The sequence below is a fragment of the Miniopterus natalensis genome, chromosome 22 (genome assembly GCF_054644295.1).
Source record: "Miniopterus natalensis isolate mMinNat1 chromosome 22, mMinNat1.hap1, whole genome shotgun sequence".
NCBI lineage: Eukaryota > Metazoa > Chordata > Mammalia > Chiroptera > Miniopteridae > Miniopterus > Miniopterus natalensis.
This window is the reverse complement of record NC_142102.1, coordinates 1,171,802-1,189,545: the sequence shown is the minus strand read 5'-3', so window position 1 is coordinate 1,189,545 and position 17,744 is coordinate 1,171,802. Positions and strand designations below refer to the sequence as shown.

The window sequence follows — 17,744 nt, the reverse complement described above, 5'->3', positions numbered from 1 at the left end:
CGGCCACCTCCCAGATCCAGCGTGGTCCACACAGATACTTAAGGGGGAGGAAACTACCGCAGCCAGGCAGTGTCACACAGGGACACGAGGGGCCGAGCAGGCAGTCTTGCCAGCAGCACGCCCACCCTGCCTGGCCCGTCATGAACTTCACAGTAACGCAGCTCTGATGTTACGGGATGAGTGATCTGCACAGCACTTGTTACTTTCTGATGTGGTTTTATTGTACCACTCTTTTCCTCCCGTTTAAGACGACATGCACACTTATTATGGGCTATCTCCACACTGCCCTGGTTCCTATGCTCTGGTCTTTCCCCAACATCCACTTACTTCTGAATGGAGGAACTTTTGGGGTTAGTTGTGCAGATCTAGAAAATCTATTCTTTTTCAAAGAGAGAAAGATCATTCATTATAAAAAGACAACCAATACTTTGTGGAACAGACCAATTAAGTTGAACAGGAACGACAGAAGTGTAAGACTTATATTTACAATAAAAAAATGTCCGGAGACTTGACCTTGGGTGGCAAACACAATACAGTGTACAGATGATGTATATGGAATTGTGCACCTGAAACCTACATAATTTTATTAACCAACGTCACCCCAACGAATTCAATAAAAAACAGAAAACATGCCCATGATTCGTACATTGCGCTTATAAACCGAATTCCCCCAACCGCGTCGCAGTGACTAGCATCTCTCTAGCACTGCCTTCGGCGGCGGCCCACTTACCCGGACAAGCGCGTCGTCTATGATGTGGTCGCGTCTGACCTTCAGTCTCAAGTACGGGTTCAGCTGCTGCCCCTGGACGAGGCTGTAGAGGACCGTGATCCGGCGCTCGCTGTACATGCGGATCCGGTTGTCGTAGTACAGCCCCAGGTTCTTGGTGACCGCGTTGAGGATGAAGGGGCAGGTCATGAAGGAGAACTTGTTCTCCGTCTCCACCTTGAAGAAGGTGTAGTCCTTGTCCATCTCCAGGACGTCGTTGAGCGGCTCGTTGACGAACTCCTCGAAGGGGATGAGCGGCGCGCGGCAGTCGAGCGTCTTGACGCCCAGCTCCGTCTCCAGCGGGTCCACGCGCGGGCCCTTCTTGCTGCGCCGCTCCTCGCCCAGCAGCTCCTGCAGCGTCAGCTCGCTCGACTCGGGCACCGGCTCCTCGTCGTCCTCCTCGTTGTGGCCCGTGTCCACCTCGCCGCCCACCACGTTCGCGTAGTAGACCATCTTCAGGCACTTGGACGCCGCCACGATGGCGTCGTCGTCGTTGACCAGGTTGCGCTCGCCGCCGAGCGCGCGGCTGTTGAACTCGTTGCTGATGACCTTGTAGGTGATGAGCTGCTGGAAGGTCTCGAGCATGCGGCGGATCTGCTCGGCGCTGAAGCGCGCCCACAGGCGCACCAGGCGGCCCTGCGCCGCCAGCGGCAGCTTGCTCATGGCCTTGCAGAAGAGCGGCAGCGCCATCTCCAGGTACTCGGGGCTGTGCAGGTTGCGGTTCTCCATGACGATGACGAACAGGTTCAGGTAGCTGGGGTCGCGCGCGTACACGTTGTGGTAGGTCAGGTCGCACTCCACGTTGGGCGACAGGTACACCAGCGCGTTCAGGAAGGCCGTCTCCACCTTCTCGTTGGCCAGCAGCCGCGCGTACACCCGCCGCACCGCCTCCACGTCCACCGACACGTCCTCGAGGCCCGGCGCGGGCGCGCGGCCGCCCGGGGGGCCGGCGGGGGCGGGCGCGGAGCCCTCGCCCTGCGCGGCGGCAGCGGCCGCCTCCTCCTCGTCCTCGTCCTTGTCCTCGTCCTTGCCCTGCGACTTCAGCTCCTCCTTGGAGCGCTGCGCGCCCTTCCGGAAGCTCTGCACCAGCGCCTCGGCGCTCGAGAACACGCGGCCCACCACGCGGATCAGCGGCGAGTAGTCCTCGCGCGCGCGGCACAGCTCCAGGATCTCGTAGACCACCTCCTCCGTCAGGTGCGTCACGTCTGCAGAGAGAGGCAGCGTTACTTCCGGGCGCAACTTCCGGGGGGCGCCGGCAACGTCGGGCGGAGGGGGCTCCCGACGCCCCTCTGCCCGCAGCCGGCTCCAAGGAGCTGCTGGGGCAGCCGCCCCGCCCCGCCCCCGCCCCGGGGACGCGAGGCCTCGGGGAGCCCAGCGCTGGGCGCCTCCCGGCCGCGCCTGCCCTGCGGGAAGCCAGGCTGGCTCCACGGGCCGCCTCCGTCCTGTCCGCGCCCCGCCCGACACAAGCAGCCCGAGCCCCGCGCGTGGCCCGGACGCCCCATCGTCTCGCTCCTGATCCAAGCGCCATCCCTCGCGGGGCGAAGCGCGCGTGGAGTCGAGGACTCAGAAAGAGGCTCAACAGTCCCGCAGCAGGACCGGCCGGAAAGCAGCCCGCGCCGAGGCTGCGCCCGCGGGGCTCCGCAGCGGGGCGTCCACCAGGACCCAGGCGCCGGGTCCCATCCCCTCGGGGCTGCGGGGGGCAGCGATCAGCGACTCTCTCATCGCCCATGTGTCTCCCTCTCCCCCTCTCTCTGAAATCAATGAAGACATATTTTAAAAAAACAAACAAAAAAAAGACTGCCACTGCTGGGCGATGATTCTCAACAGGCGGCGCGTGTGCCCAACGCCTGCGAGACGGTGAGCAAAACACGGGAAGAAGGTACCAGAAGGAAACCGGGGCTCTTTCGCAGGTGACGTCACAAAGCCCCCGCCCCGTCAGACACGGAGGCCGCCGCCCACCTCCCTGCCCGGCGCTGGGTCCCACAGCTCATGCCCGATATTTCGTCCAGTTAAACAGACTCTGCGGCCTGCTTTAGAAGATCAGCTACCACTTAATACATTTTTCCTGGTGGGAATGTTTACAAATTCCCACCACTCCATCAACAAGGCAACTGCTTTACAGGAAACCACTAGAAGAGCAGAACAGTCACGGCCCTAGAACAAGCCTCAGCGCCCTCACCAGGTCCCAGTCACTCCAGGGGGCCGCCACATCCCACGGTCACTCCACTGGGCCACCGCGTCCCACGGTCACTCCACTGGGCCACCGCGTCCCACAGTCACTCCACTGGGCCACGACGTCCCACAGTCACTCCACTGGGCCGCACACGCACAGAACCCTCACGAGTCATTTTAAATCTCCAAGCTGGTTTCAGTCAGAAATTCTCTTAGAAATAGAGCATCTTACCTTTAAAATCATTTCTTGCTCCCAATCCATCCTTCCTGTTCATTTTTACGTCGGAGCAGGAGTTCGCGGCGCCTTTGGAGTTTTCAAGGTACGCTGAGCTCGCTCCTTTCTTGGAGGGATGAGGGTCACAGAGTTTTGCATTAATCTTATAAAGCTCGAGGGCTTTAATAGCTGCTGCATTGTTATCCATACGAAGAAAAGACGGGCAGGAAGCACAGAACTCATTCGTGCAGGCCTCATTTCCGCAGCCCTCGGTTAACTGGTGGTAGTAGCGTTCTATTAGATGCTTTGCGGCTGCTCGCTTCCTGTCCGAACATTCAAACAACAGCACAGTGATTAGTAAGCCCCCAGGTAGAAAGCTCCACAGATCCCAGCGAGTTAGTCAAGCACCAAGTAATCAGCTCGCACACTCAGATGAGCTGTAGAAACAGAGGTCTACTGACAGGAGGCTTCTTTAACCAGTGAAATATTCAGTCAGTCTCCTGACATTATGATAAAAATACCAATGCTGATCAAAATCACTGTTTTAACAGAATCTGCATTCCTTTGGTTTAAAAGTGGGGGAGCCTGTTTGATGGTAAATGTAGTTAAACTATCATAACAGGTGAAGCTCACAAGATTTATGACTAAGAGTTTTAGTATTTTATCACTTTAAAAATTAACATAAGAAATGAGTCTATTTAAAGTATCAACCCGGCTTTCCTTTATATAATCACCATTTTATTTCATCCATTTGTAAAATACCTGCTTTATAGTTAACACAGAAGTGTTTCTTTCCAGAGAGAACTCAATTATCTTCCATATGGGGGATTTAAAAATAAATTTATGAATGAAATATCCAATACTGTGTTATCATAAATCTTGAACCGAAACGTGCCATTAAAATTCCTCATTAATGTCATGCCATAGGAATAGGAAATACGTTAAATTCCCTTGGGGCAGAATTGTGTATTCCTCTTACTTTGTGAACTTGAAGTATGCAGGTTAATGTCCCATCATGGGCTCTTGTTCCAGCAGAGCCACCCACAACATTGAAGAAGGGACCGCGCATTCCATCACGCAAGGAGCCGGACCACGACCTATTTCCAGGTTCCCTCGGCTCTGAGGTCGGGCTTCTACTCTGACTCGAGGGCACCATAACCTGAGCCGAGCAGTCTACTGGATCCAGAGAAGCTCATTCACAGCTATTCCTTTTGGTCCCAAGTTTGCATGCACAGAATGAAAACTACAAATAATCAAAACTCTAAAAAAAAAAATTTACCTAATTTAATTCTCAAACTGTCCCCACAATCATCATACTATTATGCAGGACTTGCTGGCAGATGGCATTAGAGTTTGCATCTTGTTAACTGTGAGATGCGTCTTGTTAATCGTGACAAACTGCACACTCACAAGAAGGCAAATATGCAGTACAAAAGGGGGGATCCAATGAGTCCAGTTTTCCCTCAAAAGTAGGACTCTGTCTCTCAGCTATCAAAGTGGCAAAAAGTAACAATGCAAACGCACCCTACTCATTCTGCTATTTCTACTCTCCAAATATACCACTCAGTGCATTCGAGCAGGGAAAAGATCCCCTCCCCCAAAAAACACTTAAAAACTACATGAACATGACTAAGAGGTATTTTATTACATGTAGCTATATACAAGCCCATGTTTGAAAATTAAAGACTATTATTTTAGATATATCTCTATGCAAGTATTAAAGTGACTGCATGTAAACGGAGAGACATGGAGAGGCTGGATTTATACCACGTGCTGGCACCCCACTCGGGACTCTCCAGTAAAGGTGGGAGGCTACTGCCAGCCTCTCAAGGGCAGGAGCTTTCTCTAGTGGGACTGTAAACAGGTGCGTGTCTCCTTTCTGGAGGAAAAGTAGGAACACCCATCAAGTCTTCAAAATGAGTCAGAATGAACCATGTAAGTGACAGATCCCACTTGTGGAAAATAATTGGAAATTTTTGCAAAAATGCACTGTTTCTATGAAATCTGAAAAACGCCCAAAGACACACGATTACTTAAAACAATTACCATTCACACAATGAGAAAAATAAAAATCACCAAGATCTGAAACTGGCAAGGACCTGTCTTCCTCACACAGCACTGACAAGACTCAGTTACAGATGAGCGAGTGTAGGGTGAAGGCATTGCTGTTTCAAAGTGTGAACAGCCATTTTCTCTGAATAATGTAACTGAGTGGGTCTCTTAAAATTCTTGTATCTTTCTACTTCTAATTTATTTTTTCTACCGTAAACATGCAACTTGCATAGTAATTGCTACTTGCAATGAATAATTATGGATGGAAAAAATGTTAGTGGTGTAAAAACTTTATATGCATGATTTAAGTGACCTCAAGGCTTACTATAAACAGTCAGTATGATTTTTTTTAAAAAGTATTGCCCTGGCCGGTGTTGCTCAGTGGTTAGAGCATCGGCCCAAGCACCAAAGGGTCACCAGTTTGATTCTGGGTCAAGGGCACGTACCTGGGTTGCAGGTTTGATCCCTGGCCCGGGGTGTCAGGGTGAGTGTGGGAGGCAACCAATCAATGTGTCTCACATCTATGTTTCTCTCTCTCCCCCCCCTTCTTCCCTCCCCACCGCTCCCCTCCACTCTCTAAAAAAAAAAAGGAAAAAAATATCCTTGGGTGAGGATTTAAAAAAAAAAAGTCAAAATGGTGGTCTACCTGAGAACTACCATAGCCGTGAGTTAAAGGAGTTAATTATGTAAAGTGTGTAGAACACTGCCCAGAACACAGCAAGCACAGGGAAGAGTTAGCCACTACTATTATTACAATTATTACAACCCTCACAAGTCTATAAATCAGTGCATTAACCCTGATTCTACTGATGCTCACAGCAGTTACATAACAAGGCACACATCTAAAAAGAGATTTGAACCCAGGCCTGACTCCAAAACTAGGGCTTTTAATACCACTGAGGGGAGATTTAATACCAGTAAGGGAAGACCCAACGCCTTGGAAGTAGCAGCTGTCTCAGATGGGGCTGGAAAGAAGCCACACCAAGGCCTCCTATCAATGGAATCAAGCACAGTAAGTGTTTTCCTGTTTCCTCACTCCCGTGACACCCTGAACTATCTGTGTGCAATTCTGTGTCCCTGTGAAATTTAGAGCACACAGGTCAGGAGTGTGGACACTGTTCCTATACAATGGGAGTCGGCCAAGTCATCACTCAGGGGCCGCGTCTAGCCTGCCACCTGTTTTTATAGCCTGCAAGCTAAGGAAGGTTTCTATAATTTTAAATGGTTGAAAAGTCAGAAAAAAACACATTTTGTGACATGGAAAATTATCTAAAATTCCAGTTTCAGTGTCCACGGCTGTTTTCGCACTAGGACAGCAGAGCTGAGTAGTTTGACAGACACGCTAGGCCTTGGCCTGCAAAGCCGAAAATAAATAGCACCTGGCCCTTTACGGAAAAATTTCTCACGTCTTTATTTAGAGTCGTGCTCCCTGCCCTCCAGGGACACTTCCACCTAATCACAGGCCTCCGCACTCTCTTCCCCCCGGCAAATCCATGCAGCAAAATGTGTGCCCGTCCCAGGCAAAATTAAAGAAAAGGGAAGGAGGAGGGAGAGAGGGAGGAAGGAAGCATGACGTTCAGGGACACCTTCTCCGCCATTCTGAACCATGCCACCGAAGAGGAGCCGGCGCTGTCCGCCCCTCCTCACACCTCACCGCGTCTTCCTATCCCAAAACCAACCGGTCCTTTATGACACGCTGGTTCCCTGTGAAAGGACACCTTCCCTATGGTGAATCAAGTGAGACTTGGAGCGAGTCTCAAAGTTTAAGCAGACACCTGAAAGCGCTTCCGCACGTAAAAGGCTGCTTCCCACTCCGTCTGATTTCTGGGGCTGCGGCAGTGATCCGGTCCCACAAGCACATGTTCTATGGAGCGAATCCCGTGCGCAGGGCCAGAGCGACTCTAGAAAACTTGACAGAAACCTTTTTAAAAATGGTTTCACCTTAGGGGAGAATGTACTGATATCAGCAATTGACTACGAAATGCGTTTTAAAAGATGGATTACATGAACAGGTATATGATAAAGCAAAGGAAACATCAGCGGTGGACTCTACATGGTGGTGGGCTCTACATGGTGATGGACTCCAGATGGTGGTGGGCTCTACATGGTGGTGGACTCTAGATGGTAGGCATATGGTGTCAACTGTAAAAACTTTCAACTGGCTGCATGTCTGGAAATTTTCAAAATAAATCTCTGGGGGAAACACTGTTACCGTGTTGCAACTTTTCAGAGAGCAGGTCAATTGGCAAAAGAACTGGTTTTAGCATCAGTGGCAAAAAAGGGAAATCCAATGCCTGGGTCATCAAGGGCACTAATACCAGCACTGGAACAGTCCAGTACTTAACAAAAAAAACAAAAGCCCCATAATAATAATAATGAAAAAGAGTTATAAGTTGACCATAACTATGCACAGCCACTGAATTTAACGGTCCAGGTGACAAACACCAGGAAAGCGTGTTTAATGTCCCTGTATCGACGGCCAACCACGGGGGTTAGAACCATGGAAGTGGCTGCCAACAGCACAGGCGGTGAAAGCCAGGAAAGATCTTAAATTGACTCTACTAGGTGGCTGGAAAATAAGCGACAAGTACAAGACAAAGATGAAGCCATAGAAATAGCAGCTGTCAGAGAGTGAAGATGTGTCAGCGAGCAAACAGCAACAAGATGCAGATCAGAATTAAAGATGACAGAACCTAAAAGAAATAGCAGCTGTGACATGCAACATAAAGCTAACGGTGGAGACAGAAGAGCAGAGAGCAAGGCCAAGCTCAGAAAGAGCCTGTGAGCAGAGTGCCTTTAACTTTAACTAAGGGTGAAGGTGGGAGGATCAGGAAGCCAGAGATGCAACCCAAGGGCCCAAGCGGGTGTGATCGGCCCACAAGGCTGACCAGCAGCACTGCTTCTCTGGTGTCTCAACCAAGTGGAGTGTCTCTCTGTTCCCTCAGGGATGTTGCCTTTGTGACGCACCACCACTCCCCCAGTTACATTTAACGTAACAATTTTGGGAGCGTGAACAAAGGTAGCCTACATAGTACTAGGCCTTAGAGAAACAGATGTGACAAAAGTCATCTGTGACACAGTTCAGGTTTAAGGCTGGGCCTGTTACAACCCAACTGAGCGAATTACGTGAACTCATTACTACCACAGTCCAACCAACAAGACTTTAACTATAAGGTAAGATCTAGTTTTCATTAAAAATTTTTAATATAAATCAATAATTTTACTGTTCGAAATGTATACCAGAATAACCCCTAATTAATGATTTATTGATCTTTATAATCTCAATGCCCAGAGTGCTTGTTATACAGTAAATACAAAAATTGTAGAACTAAATCTTTATAGAAAATCATTCACTTTAAAAAAAAAAAAGTTTTTTTAAAAAGTGTCACATTTTACATTAAAGTTGTAATAAAAAATATATATATACCCATCCACCTCCCTCATAATACAGTCGGCATCAGTGTAGTGTACCTGTAGATCTCTGGGACGATCGTGAAGTAAATATGTAAATATGGTCGGCATCAGTGTAGTGTACCTGTAGATCTCTGGGACGATCGTGAAGTAAATATGTAAATATGGTCGGCATCAGTGTAGTGTACCTGTAGATCTCTGGGACGATCGTGAAGTAAATATGTAAATATGGTCTTCGATGGTTTTTTCCAGATTCAAAGATAATCACAATAGAAAATGTAATTCTTGGCTAATTATACACTTGAGTATCTACCGTGTTGTAAATTCTGTGATAAAGATCTCTCAGCTTATTATTTTGCTCAAGTAAAACCACAAAAGTCAGAAAAAGAGAAGACAAAAACGGGACAAAGAGCAAGGGCAACAAACATAAAACAATGGCGAACATGTCAGACATCAACTCAACTACATCAGCAATTGCTGTGAACACCAATGGTACAATGCACCGATTTAGAGACTTTGTCAGAGTGGGTCAAAAAGTAAGATCAAACTGTATGTTGTCTACCCTTCGATTATAAAGACACATAGCATGTATATTTTTCTCCTATTTACTTTTAATCTCTAACGACATATTTCTAAACATGAGTCAAAGAAGAAATAGCAAGAAAAACAAAAAATATTTTGAACTAAACAAAAATAACATCAAAAGTTGTGTGAAAGCAGTGTTTAGAAGAAAATTTATACTTTGAATACATATATTAAAAAGATCTAAAATTAATCGTCTAAGCTCCCACCTTAGTAAACCAGAAAAAGAGCAAAACTTAAATCCAAAGCAGAAAAAAGGAAATAAAAATCAGAGCACAAATCAATGAAACCGAAGACAGGAAATGAACAAAAATCAACAAAAGCTGGTTCTTTGAAAAGATCGATAAAATTAGTAATCCTCTAGAAGGCTAAGGAGAGGGGACGTGAGGTACTAATGTCCGAAACGAAAGGGGAGACATCACTACAGACCCCACAGGCACTAGAAGGGGAATGAAGGAACACTACGGACAACGCCATGCCCACAAATTTGATAACTTGGATGTAATGGATTAATTCCTTGAAAGACAATCTGTGAAAGCTCACAAGAAGAAACTGACAACCTGGATATCTAATTTTAAAAAATTGGATTAACAAATAACAACTTTCCAAAACAGAAAGCACCAGAACCAGATGGGTTCCCTGGTGAATTTTACCAAAACTTAAAGAAGAAATTATACCAATTCTCTAAAATCTTGTTCAGTCTACTGATTAAAAGGCTCGGCTTGCCTACCCGATGATATGATGCATGTAGTACCGAGCACAGTGGCTTGTCATATGCTAAGTGCTCATCAAGGTGGTGGGAGTACCTAAGTTCTCTAGGCTGTGTGCATACATATCACTGTATTTACAAATAAACTGATCCCAAAAAACGCCCACATTTCTGAAAGAAAATTAAAAGGGCAGAAATAACCACTTTGCAAAAGTTTAGTAACTTCGTTCTACCTAGAAAGGATGATGGTAGCCTGAGGACAGTGTCCTGGATCATTCCGACACTTACAGAAAACTAAGTGTTTATTTAAATAGCCCTGCTGAATACTGAACCATACATCACTCAATATATTTACCCTCGCTCCAGTTACTGTCTTAGTCACACACCTGAACACAGAGCCTAAGTGTCAGAGACACAGGTAGGGAACAACTACCAAAGATGAGAAATATGGAGTTACTGCAAATTACTTTGAAATCAATAAGAAACAAAGAGTCTAAATTAGTATGTTCAAAAAGACTCTACTACATGGTGAGTGTGTATAAATTTAAACAAAATCCAGGAAGAACAGACATGCCACTAAATAAAAAATCTGCATTATTGTGTTACTTCTATTTTTAGGCTAAACTAGAAAATGACATGCAGTTGTTAAAATTTTTACTGTTTTTCTGCACCCTGGGAAATAGGCAACACTAAGAATTCCCAAAAACAAACAGGTATCTTCTTTAATTTCCTATAAATTACTATTTAAGATGTGCTCCGTGTTCCCTAAAGGGTGCCAAGTACAAATGTGTCTCTAAGTGCCCAAAAAATCATGCTTCACTCACTGTAAGACGCTGCCACTAATTGGACACCCCAGCTCACTTTTAGGTAAAACCAAGAATCCTTCATTCCCTGTTTTGTAAATCAGGACTCACGAGATTATGGTAAAACAAACCTGGACCTATTCAACTCACTAAACTGCTGCCTGGGTATGGTTTCTGCAGGTACAGGAATTGGAGGAATGGGGGCCGACATGAAGACTTAGAGCTATACTCCCATAGCAATTATGGTTAGAACCTTAGACACCTTTGTTGAGACACCGTGATAGATCTAATTTCCCGTTACTCTACCTTAACCCGGCCACATTGAACAATATGACAGCTGGCTAAAACTACCAAAACTTAGAACAAAAGCTTCATCTGCAAACTTGTGACAAACATCCTACCGTGCCTCCCATTCTTCCAGCCTTAGCTTCTGCAATGAAGTCTCACCTATGCTTTCCCATTCTTTCTTCCTGGTCCATCCCCCTAACCTGATGCACCAAGATCCCTTGGAACCCATTTCTGATGCAGGTTGTCCCCTATTTCCAACTGCTCTACACAGCGGTTGCTGACCTCTTAGCTTTCACTAAAGCCTGGCTCACCCCCAAAGCCTTTGCTCAGCACGCACCCTTTATGGGAAGGTTTCCTATACAAGTAAAACCTTTAAGTCCATCATTCTTCTTCTAACTCCTTGTATAAAAACAAACATTGCTCATCTCCCCAAACACCGCACAACACAAACAAAACTTGTACTTTGAAACTCATGTCATCGATCTGAATACCTTCTTCCTTTCTTTCATGTTCTGGTACATTGTACACACAACTAACGGCTCTACTTTGCCCCCAACTGCACCATCAGCATGGTGGCCCTAATGTTCGTGTGCCTGATCTAGTTCAACACTAACCCCAAAATACTTGACTTCCTTAACTTACACGGCCTTCACCTCCTCTCTATTTCAGACCATCGCTATCTCAGGCACAATAAACACACAACCTCTCTACCTCCTCCTCACCTATCCTTTTAAGAGTTTCACTTACACCATCTCTGACCTCTCAGGCTTTTTGTAATCAACCCAACATGTTCGTCTGGAACAACCTTTCTACTGGTGGCCACTGCCAATGACATAAATTTAAACCACTCCAACATTACCATCCTACACATGTGCCACCAGGGATTCTGTCCCATCTGCTCTACTGATCCCTAACCCTGAAACACCTTGCTGCTTCTGGTATGACAAGGTCTCTAACCTCAGCCAGCCACTCAACAGTGTGAAGACACTCAAAATTATTTGGTCCCCTTCTTGACCCATTCTGCTCAGTAGCTTTCCAAGTTTTCAGTCTTCTCAAATCCCCTAACCAAACCTCATGTTCCACAAAACACTGTTTTAAAAAACCCATTTCTTAAAAAGTTATATGATCCCACCCTGGCCAGTGTGGCTAGTTGGATGCCCCCAGTAGGGGGCGTGCAGGAGGCAGCCAATCAATCAAAGACTCTCATCACTGATGTTTCTCTCTCTCTCCCTCCCCCTGAAATCAATAAAAACATATTTAAAAAAAAAAAAAATTAACTTGGCCTTCCCTGGCCACCCGTTTCCCTGCCCTCTGGATTGGGTTCCTGCACACCTGAGTGCCCTGGTCCTCTATGCTCCGTTTCATCCCCAGCATCCTTCTACCACAAGGACTGAAATGATCTGCTTCTACGTCTTTCCCGAGTAGACTGTAAATTTCTGCAGGTTAGGAATGAATTCCTATGCATCTTTGTGTGCACAGCACCTGATGCCTTACACACAGAGGGCACCTAATAAATGACTGTTAAACTGAACTCTTTCCCCACCTCTCTCAATTCCTGGCAACTACCTCTCAGCTTATCTTTTAAAGCATTACTCTCGTTTGGCTGAGTTATTTTCAAATATGTGGTACCACGTAAAGCAATCTAGAGAAACTGAGAAGACAGGCAGCGCACCAGCCACTTACATTCGGCTAGCTTCAATGTCGTCCGACTGCGGTTCTCCTGGTGATCTGCAAAACGCAAGTGGGGAAAGCTCAGCAAAACATGCCACATTCCACAAAGGGGCAGATGTCATTGGGGAAGACAAACTTGGAAACAAGATTTAATCATTAACAGTTTTAAACGTAATTCAAGATTTCAACATGAGAAAAAAGTGGTCAGATTCGACTGCCATGCAACACATTTACTGTAGGGCTGACTAATAATAACTCAGAGCACTTCTTGTTAAGGACAGAAACTGTACACACTACATTTAGATACCAACATACAAAACAGCGTAAGTCATATTTATTCACAAAGTCAAATATTTATAATAAAAACATACAACTATGAAACTTCCTACAACCAAGTATTGGCTATATGCAGTATTCTAGATATTCACTGGTATTCATAGTCCCAAACTTTAGGTCAGGGGTCATCCCAGGGGTTTGCCTGGGATGACAAACTGGGCCTGGGGCAGCTGCACTGGTCCAGCTGTGTTGGAGCCCAGCCACGCCCACTCATTTACGTGCTGCCCGGGCTGCTTCTGCACTACAGGGGCAGAGCTGGGAAACGCAGACACATAAGGGCCTGCACACCTAAAATGGTTATTATTTGGCCCTTTTAAGAAAAAGTCTGCCTACCTCTGCTCTAGTTAAGTCATATTTAAACCCAATAGCCTTAGTGAATTTTGAGACAGGTCAGATTTACCATTCTGATCATGACCATCTGGGTTCAACAATGAAATTGGCGTTCCCTGGAAATACACTGGCAGGGTGGGTGCCATTGGAGCACTAATGCTCTGCTGTAGGTAACCACCTGTGACTTAACGGCAGCTACAAACAGCTGCCAGATATTCTCTATTAGTTTTTAATATACTGCTGCTAATGCATGTAGAAATACTCAAAATTCTGAGACACTAAGGGCCTTTTACTTTCATTCTGGGGCATGACCCGATTTTGCCCATCCCTACCACGCTGTTAAAGAAATTCCCTTTACAAGCAGCATCAGTCACTGTGTAGTAAGGTGGATCAACAGAATACTGATTAATAACACTTTGAAATTCTCAAAGTAAGTAAAATATACTTTAGAGGTCAAAAGCTCAGTTTTCACAATGACATTACAAAAACTTGATTTGTGAATTTATCACTGACTTGAGGCTTCGAATTTTGAACTTCAACAAAAGCATCTCAAAATCAGAGCCCAGCAAAAAAGTGTTTTATACATTTCTTATCTTTAAAAAACTAATTTATCAGACTTTTAAAATTACCCCTCACTATAGGTCAGAGTCTGGGGGGAAATGGGGAAACAAGGGGCTCCAGCATCTATGGTAGATCTTCCCTGCAGTATATTTACATTTTTGCTTTCATACAAGATTCTATCGGAACTAAAGATCAGGGCGTGCTGAAGGTGGCAGTGACTTGGCAGTGACAAATGCAAAAATTTCACTCCACCCTCTCCCCCAGGGAGCAAGCAAATCACCTTGGTGACACACCTGGTCTCCACCAGCCTTGTGGGCAAGAACCCCAAGATTGCTTCCAAACTGGTGTCTCTCAGACAGAAGAGCTAAAAACTGATGATAACCCCATGTGCCAGCTGACTCATTTTTGAAAGTGCGACCCTCCAGCATCAGGTGTCATACTGTAAGGAGGCAGAGCAGGCTTGCAAAACAAAAAATAAACCTGCTGGCACTAAGGGAAGAGAGGCAGGTTAGAAGCTTTCAAACAGGTAGGCGGCAGAACTTTCCAAATGAACGGGGGAGGGGGGGAGGATGAGGGCACAGTGACAGGAAAATTAAAATACTCCTGCAGAGAGGGACAGACAGGAGCGAGACGGCAAGTCCGAGTCTGGGAAGCACAGTGAAACTGCCGCCGGGCTGGGATTCTGAAATGGGACAGAGGTGAAAGACATCATCAAATGGCAACGACATTCGACTTTCCAATTGCTGATCCCGAAACAAGAGACTATTAAATATTAGCATCGAAAAGCCTCCCGGCTATTGTAAACATACTAGGTTATCATTTAATATTAACAAATTAAAGCAAGCTACTAAGAACCATTATAATCAAACCAAGTAATTTAAACCAATTCAGGCTAACAGAAAAAGAAAGACTGAGAGACTATTACCCTAAAACAGAGCTATTCCGGGTCTTACACATGGTTGACACAGTTGTTCTTAGTATGTATCGGAATAAATGTCCAGATTCTGCTTATAGCATATTTCCACGGTATTCTAAATACTTTACCAAAAATATCCCAAAGTTAGGATTCCAAACTCTCAAAACCACGAAGCAGCTTTACTGCCAGGGTTTTGGAAGTAAGGGTCCAACCCGTGCTCGCAGTTTTACCACATTCAGGAGAGGTCATCGCAGGAGAAACAAAAACTACGGACTCAGGTTCACGTACGGTTGGTCAGAGTAACAAATCAGAAACGAAATTTAAAAACTGAAACAATAAGCAAGGAACATTAGAGAATGAAACACAAGCTCGGAAGAGTCTGTTTTAGGTGCTATCTGGCGGGCAGAAAACGAGGCCCCTGCCGCCCGCCGCCCCGAACACCGCCGCAGCCCGAGCTGGAGGCGGCCGCGGAGGCTCCCTGGGCCGCGCTGCCTCAAGCTCTCCGGGAGAGAGAAGCGCTCCCGCCAACGTCCAGGTACGACTCGCGCCACACAGGAGGCACACCTGAAAATGCTCATTGAGAACTTTTTCATAGTTTCGAGAATGTTCAAAATAAAACGCTTATTGGAACTTTTGAGGGCTACCTTCCTTTTATTCACACAGACAGGTCTGGGGGAGGGAAAGGCGCGGAATATTTTAGAGAGGAGAGTAAATGGAGAAGCAAATCAACTCTTGCCAACCATACATTTTCTTCACTTTTTACAGACCGTACTTTACTTTACAATGACAGCCTTTTAAAGGCTGTAAAATAACATTCAAAAATTACCTTTTACAAGCTGTGGCCATTCGTTGACATCAGGGTGATCACAGCTTTGAGTCACTGATTAAAAACAGGTTGTCACACCAGTCTAGCTGCTAACTTGATCTGAGCGTAGATTTAATAATTCTAATAAATTAAACAAATCTTTAGTTAGAACACTTTATATATACACCCGATTCACTGTTCAAAACATAATCTTCAAAGCTTCCAATGAGGTGTTAACGCAACATTCATCGGAAGAGTAATCACAGAAATTCTTTAAGGACTACTTCCCAGAACTTTTCTTAACCCATCTCTTCAGAAACTGGTAATCATCTCTTGTACTTTTATGGAGGGTCCCAGTTTACAAAGGATGGTCAGCAACATCTTGATTGACTCTCATGACAACTTACTTAGGCTCTTACCTAATCAGGGCAAACACGAGAGTAACAATTTAAAAAATAACTAAATAAGCAGCCTCAGAGTGATTAACTGATTTGCCCAAGATTTTAGAATTAGTGGTGGAGCTACTAAAACCCAGTTCTACCAACTTTCCACCCAGGGTTAGAATCTTCTGATTTGTTTCATTTTCCTACATGTTAAATGCATCATTTATAAATAAATGTAAATAAGTAAAGATTTAGAACATGGATTGGGACCCACAATTATGGTAATATTTAAATGGGACTAACAGTCACAGTATTTTCCAGGTAGCCAAATGCTTAATAGAAGAGCTATGTATGTACATATACACACATGTTCACCTAAGCCTAGCCCCACTTACTCTATTATTTAAGCAATTTAACATGAAAATGGGTTCAGCTCTTTCTCAACCATATACCCACCACTATTCAATTTCATGAGACAGGCAGATTATGAAAACATTTCCTCCTCCCTAACCTAGGGCCGCTGGATCCCCTTACTTGGCCTCAGCTAACTTTCCTGTCACAGTCAAACTCATCGGGCATCTCAATCATGCTGTAGTTCTGCAGGCATATGCCTGAGACGTCCAGTATCAAGAGCTCATTTCATGGAACCAGTCTTTCCCTTGATGATTTCCCTGCCAAACTGTGCATCCAGGCCCATCTGAGAAGCCAACTCAGGAAAGATGAGAAAACTGGGAGAGAGGAAAAAAGAACCTTTGGAAACTCACACCTTCGAGTGACAGCCACAGAAGGTGGTTACGTGAAAAGGCGAAGTAGCTGAGAACCCCAAGATTGCGTGACCCCACACCTCTACAGCCTATAAGCCTGGGCTTCAAATTCAGATACAGGTGAGGATTAGCATAAGTACACACGTAACTTTCGGGGGCTGTAATAAATGGGACATAGAATACCTGGAAATCATTCAGTTTCTCAGGTTTTCCAATCACAGCTCCTGTCTCCTTGTAAGAACCTAAGAACATTCCTGAGGTCCTATGGGGAAGAGGCAATGGTGCCCTGAAAGGAACCAGGTCCCCTCTCGGGTTCCCACAAGACAGACAGTGTACTTGGACTTACAAGGACCAGGCAAGTCTCTCTCCCCCACCTGTAAGTATAAGCATGGGACACTCAAAATACCTTTTAAGTAATTAATTGAGGTGCATGAATTCACTACAGAGCCGCACGGAGTTCGAAAATTACTGAGTCGAGTCCCCTTCTGGCCCCTTCCGCACGAGGCCCAGCGCTCGGCAGAGCACACGGCTCCAGAGCCGGCCGGCACTCGAGCCCGTGCGCTCACCTGCTGGCTGGGGAATCTTGGGCAAGCGGCTGACTCTCCCTGAGCTGCTGCCTCATAGGTAGCGCTAAACGAACAGTGGGATCTATTTCTGAGGCTGTCACGAGGATGAGCAAACCAACACATGGAGGTTCGAACAGTGCCCCGCACACAGTAAGGTCTCAACAAATGGGAGCTATTTTTAACCCAGCGTAAGAGCAAACCTGCCGCCCCGTCTTCTCAGGCACACTGTCTTACTCCTCCCAGCACACTGACCTCCTCTAAACTCAGCACCCCCCGCGGGCCCCCCACACCGTCTACCTGGGAGCACAGTGATTCAGCACCTGGCGCGATGCTCCGAACCTGGCAGGCACCCACATCTGCCGCACGCATTCGTCATTACTCTAACCGTGCCACTCAGATACACATGCAATCTGGA

General features: G+C 46.0%; 1 protein-coding gene across 5 annotated transcripts in view; it reads right to left on the bottom strand.

The window, feature by feature from the left end:
• The window catches only part of UBE3A (ubiquitin protein ligase E3A), a 55,419-nt gene that overhangs the window by 22,332 nt on the left and 15,343 nt on the right, over nt 1–17,744 (bottom strand). For 2 of the 5 annotated variants that reach the window (XM_087829180.1, XM_087829181.1), the window contains exons 3-6: nt 15,638–15,757; nt 12,681–12,725; nt 3,171–3,475; nt 731–1,971 (exon numbers count right to left, since the gene is read on the bottom strand). In XM_087829180.1, coding sequence (XP_087685306.1) covers nt 731–1,971; nt 3,171–3,475; nt 12,681–12,725; nt 15,638–15,657 — 1,611 coding nt within the window. In that variant the 5' untranslated portion in view covers nt 15,658–15,757. Of the gene's footprint in view, nt 1–730; nt 1,972–3,170; nt 3,476–12,680; nt 12,726–14,175; nt 14,335–15,637; nt 17,489–17,744 lie in introns of those variants that run through there. The other 3 variants (XM_087829184.1, XM_087829183.1, XM_087829182.1) reach the window with 3 other exon arrangements.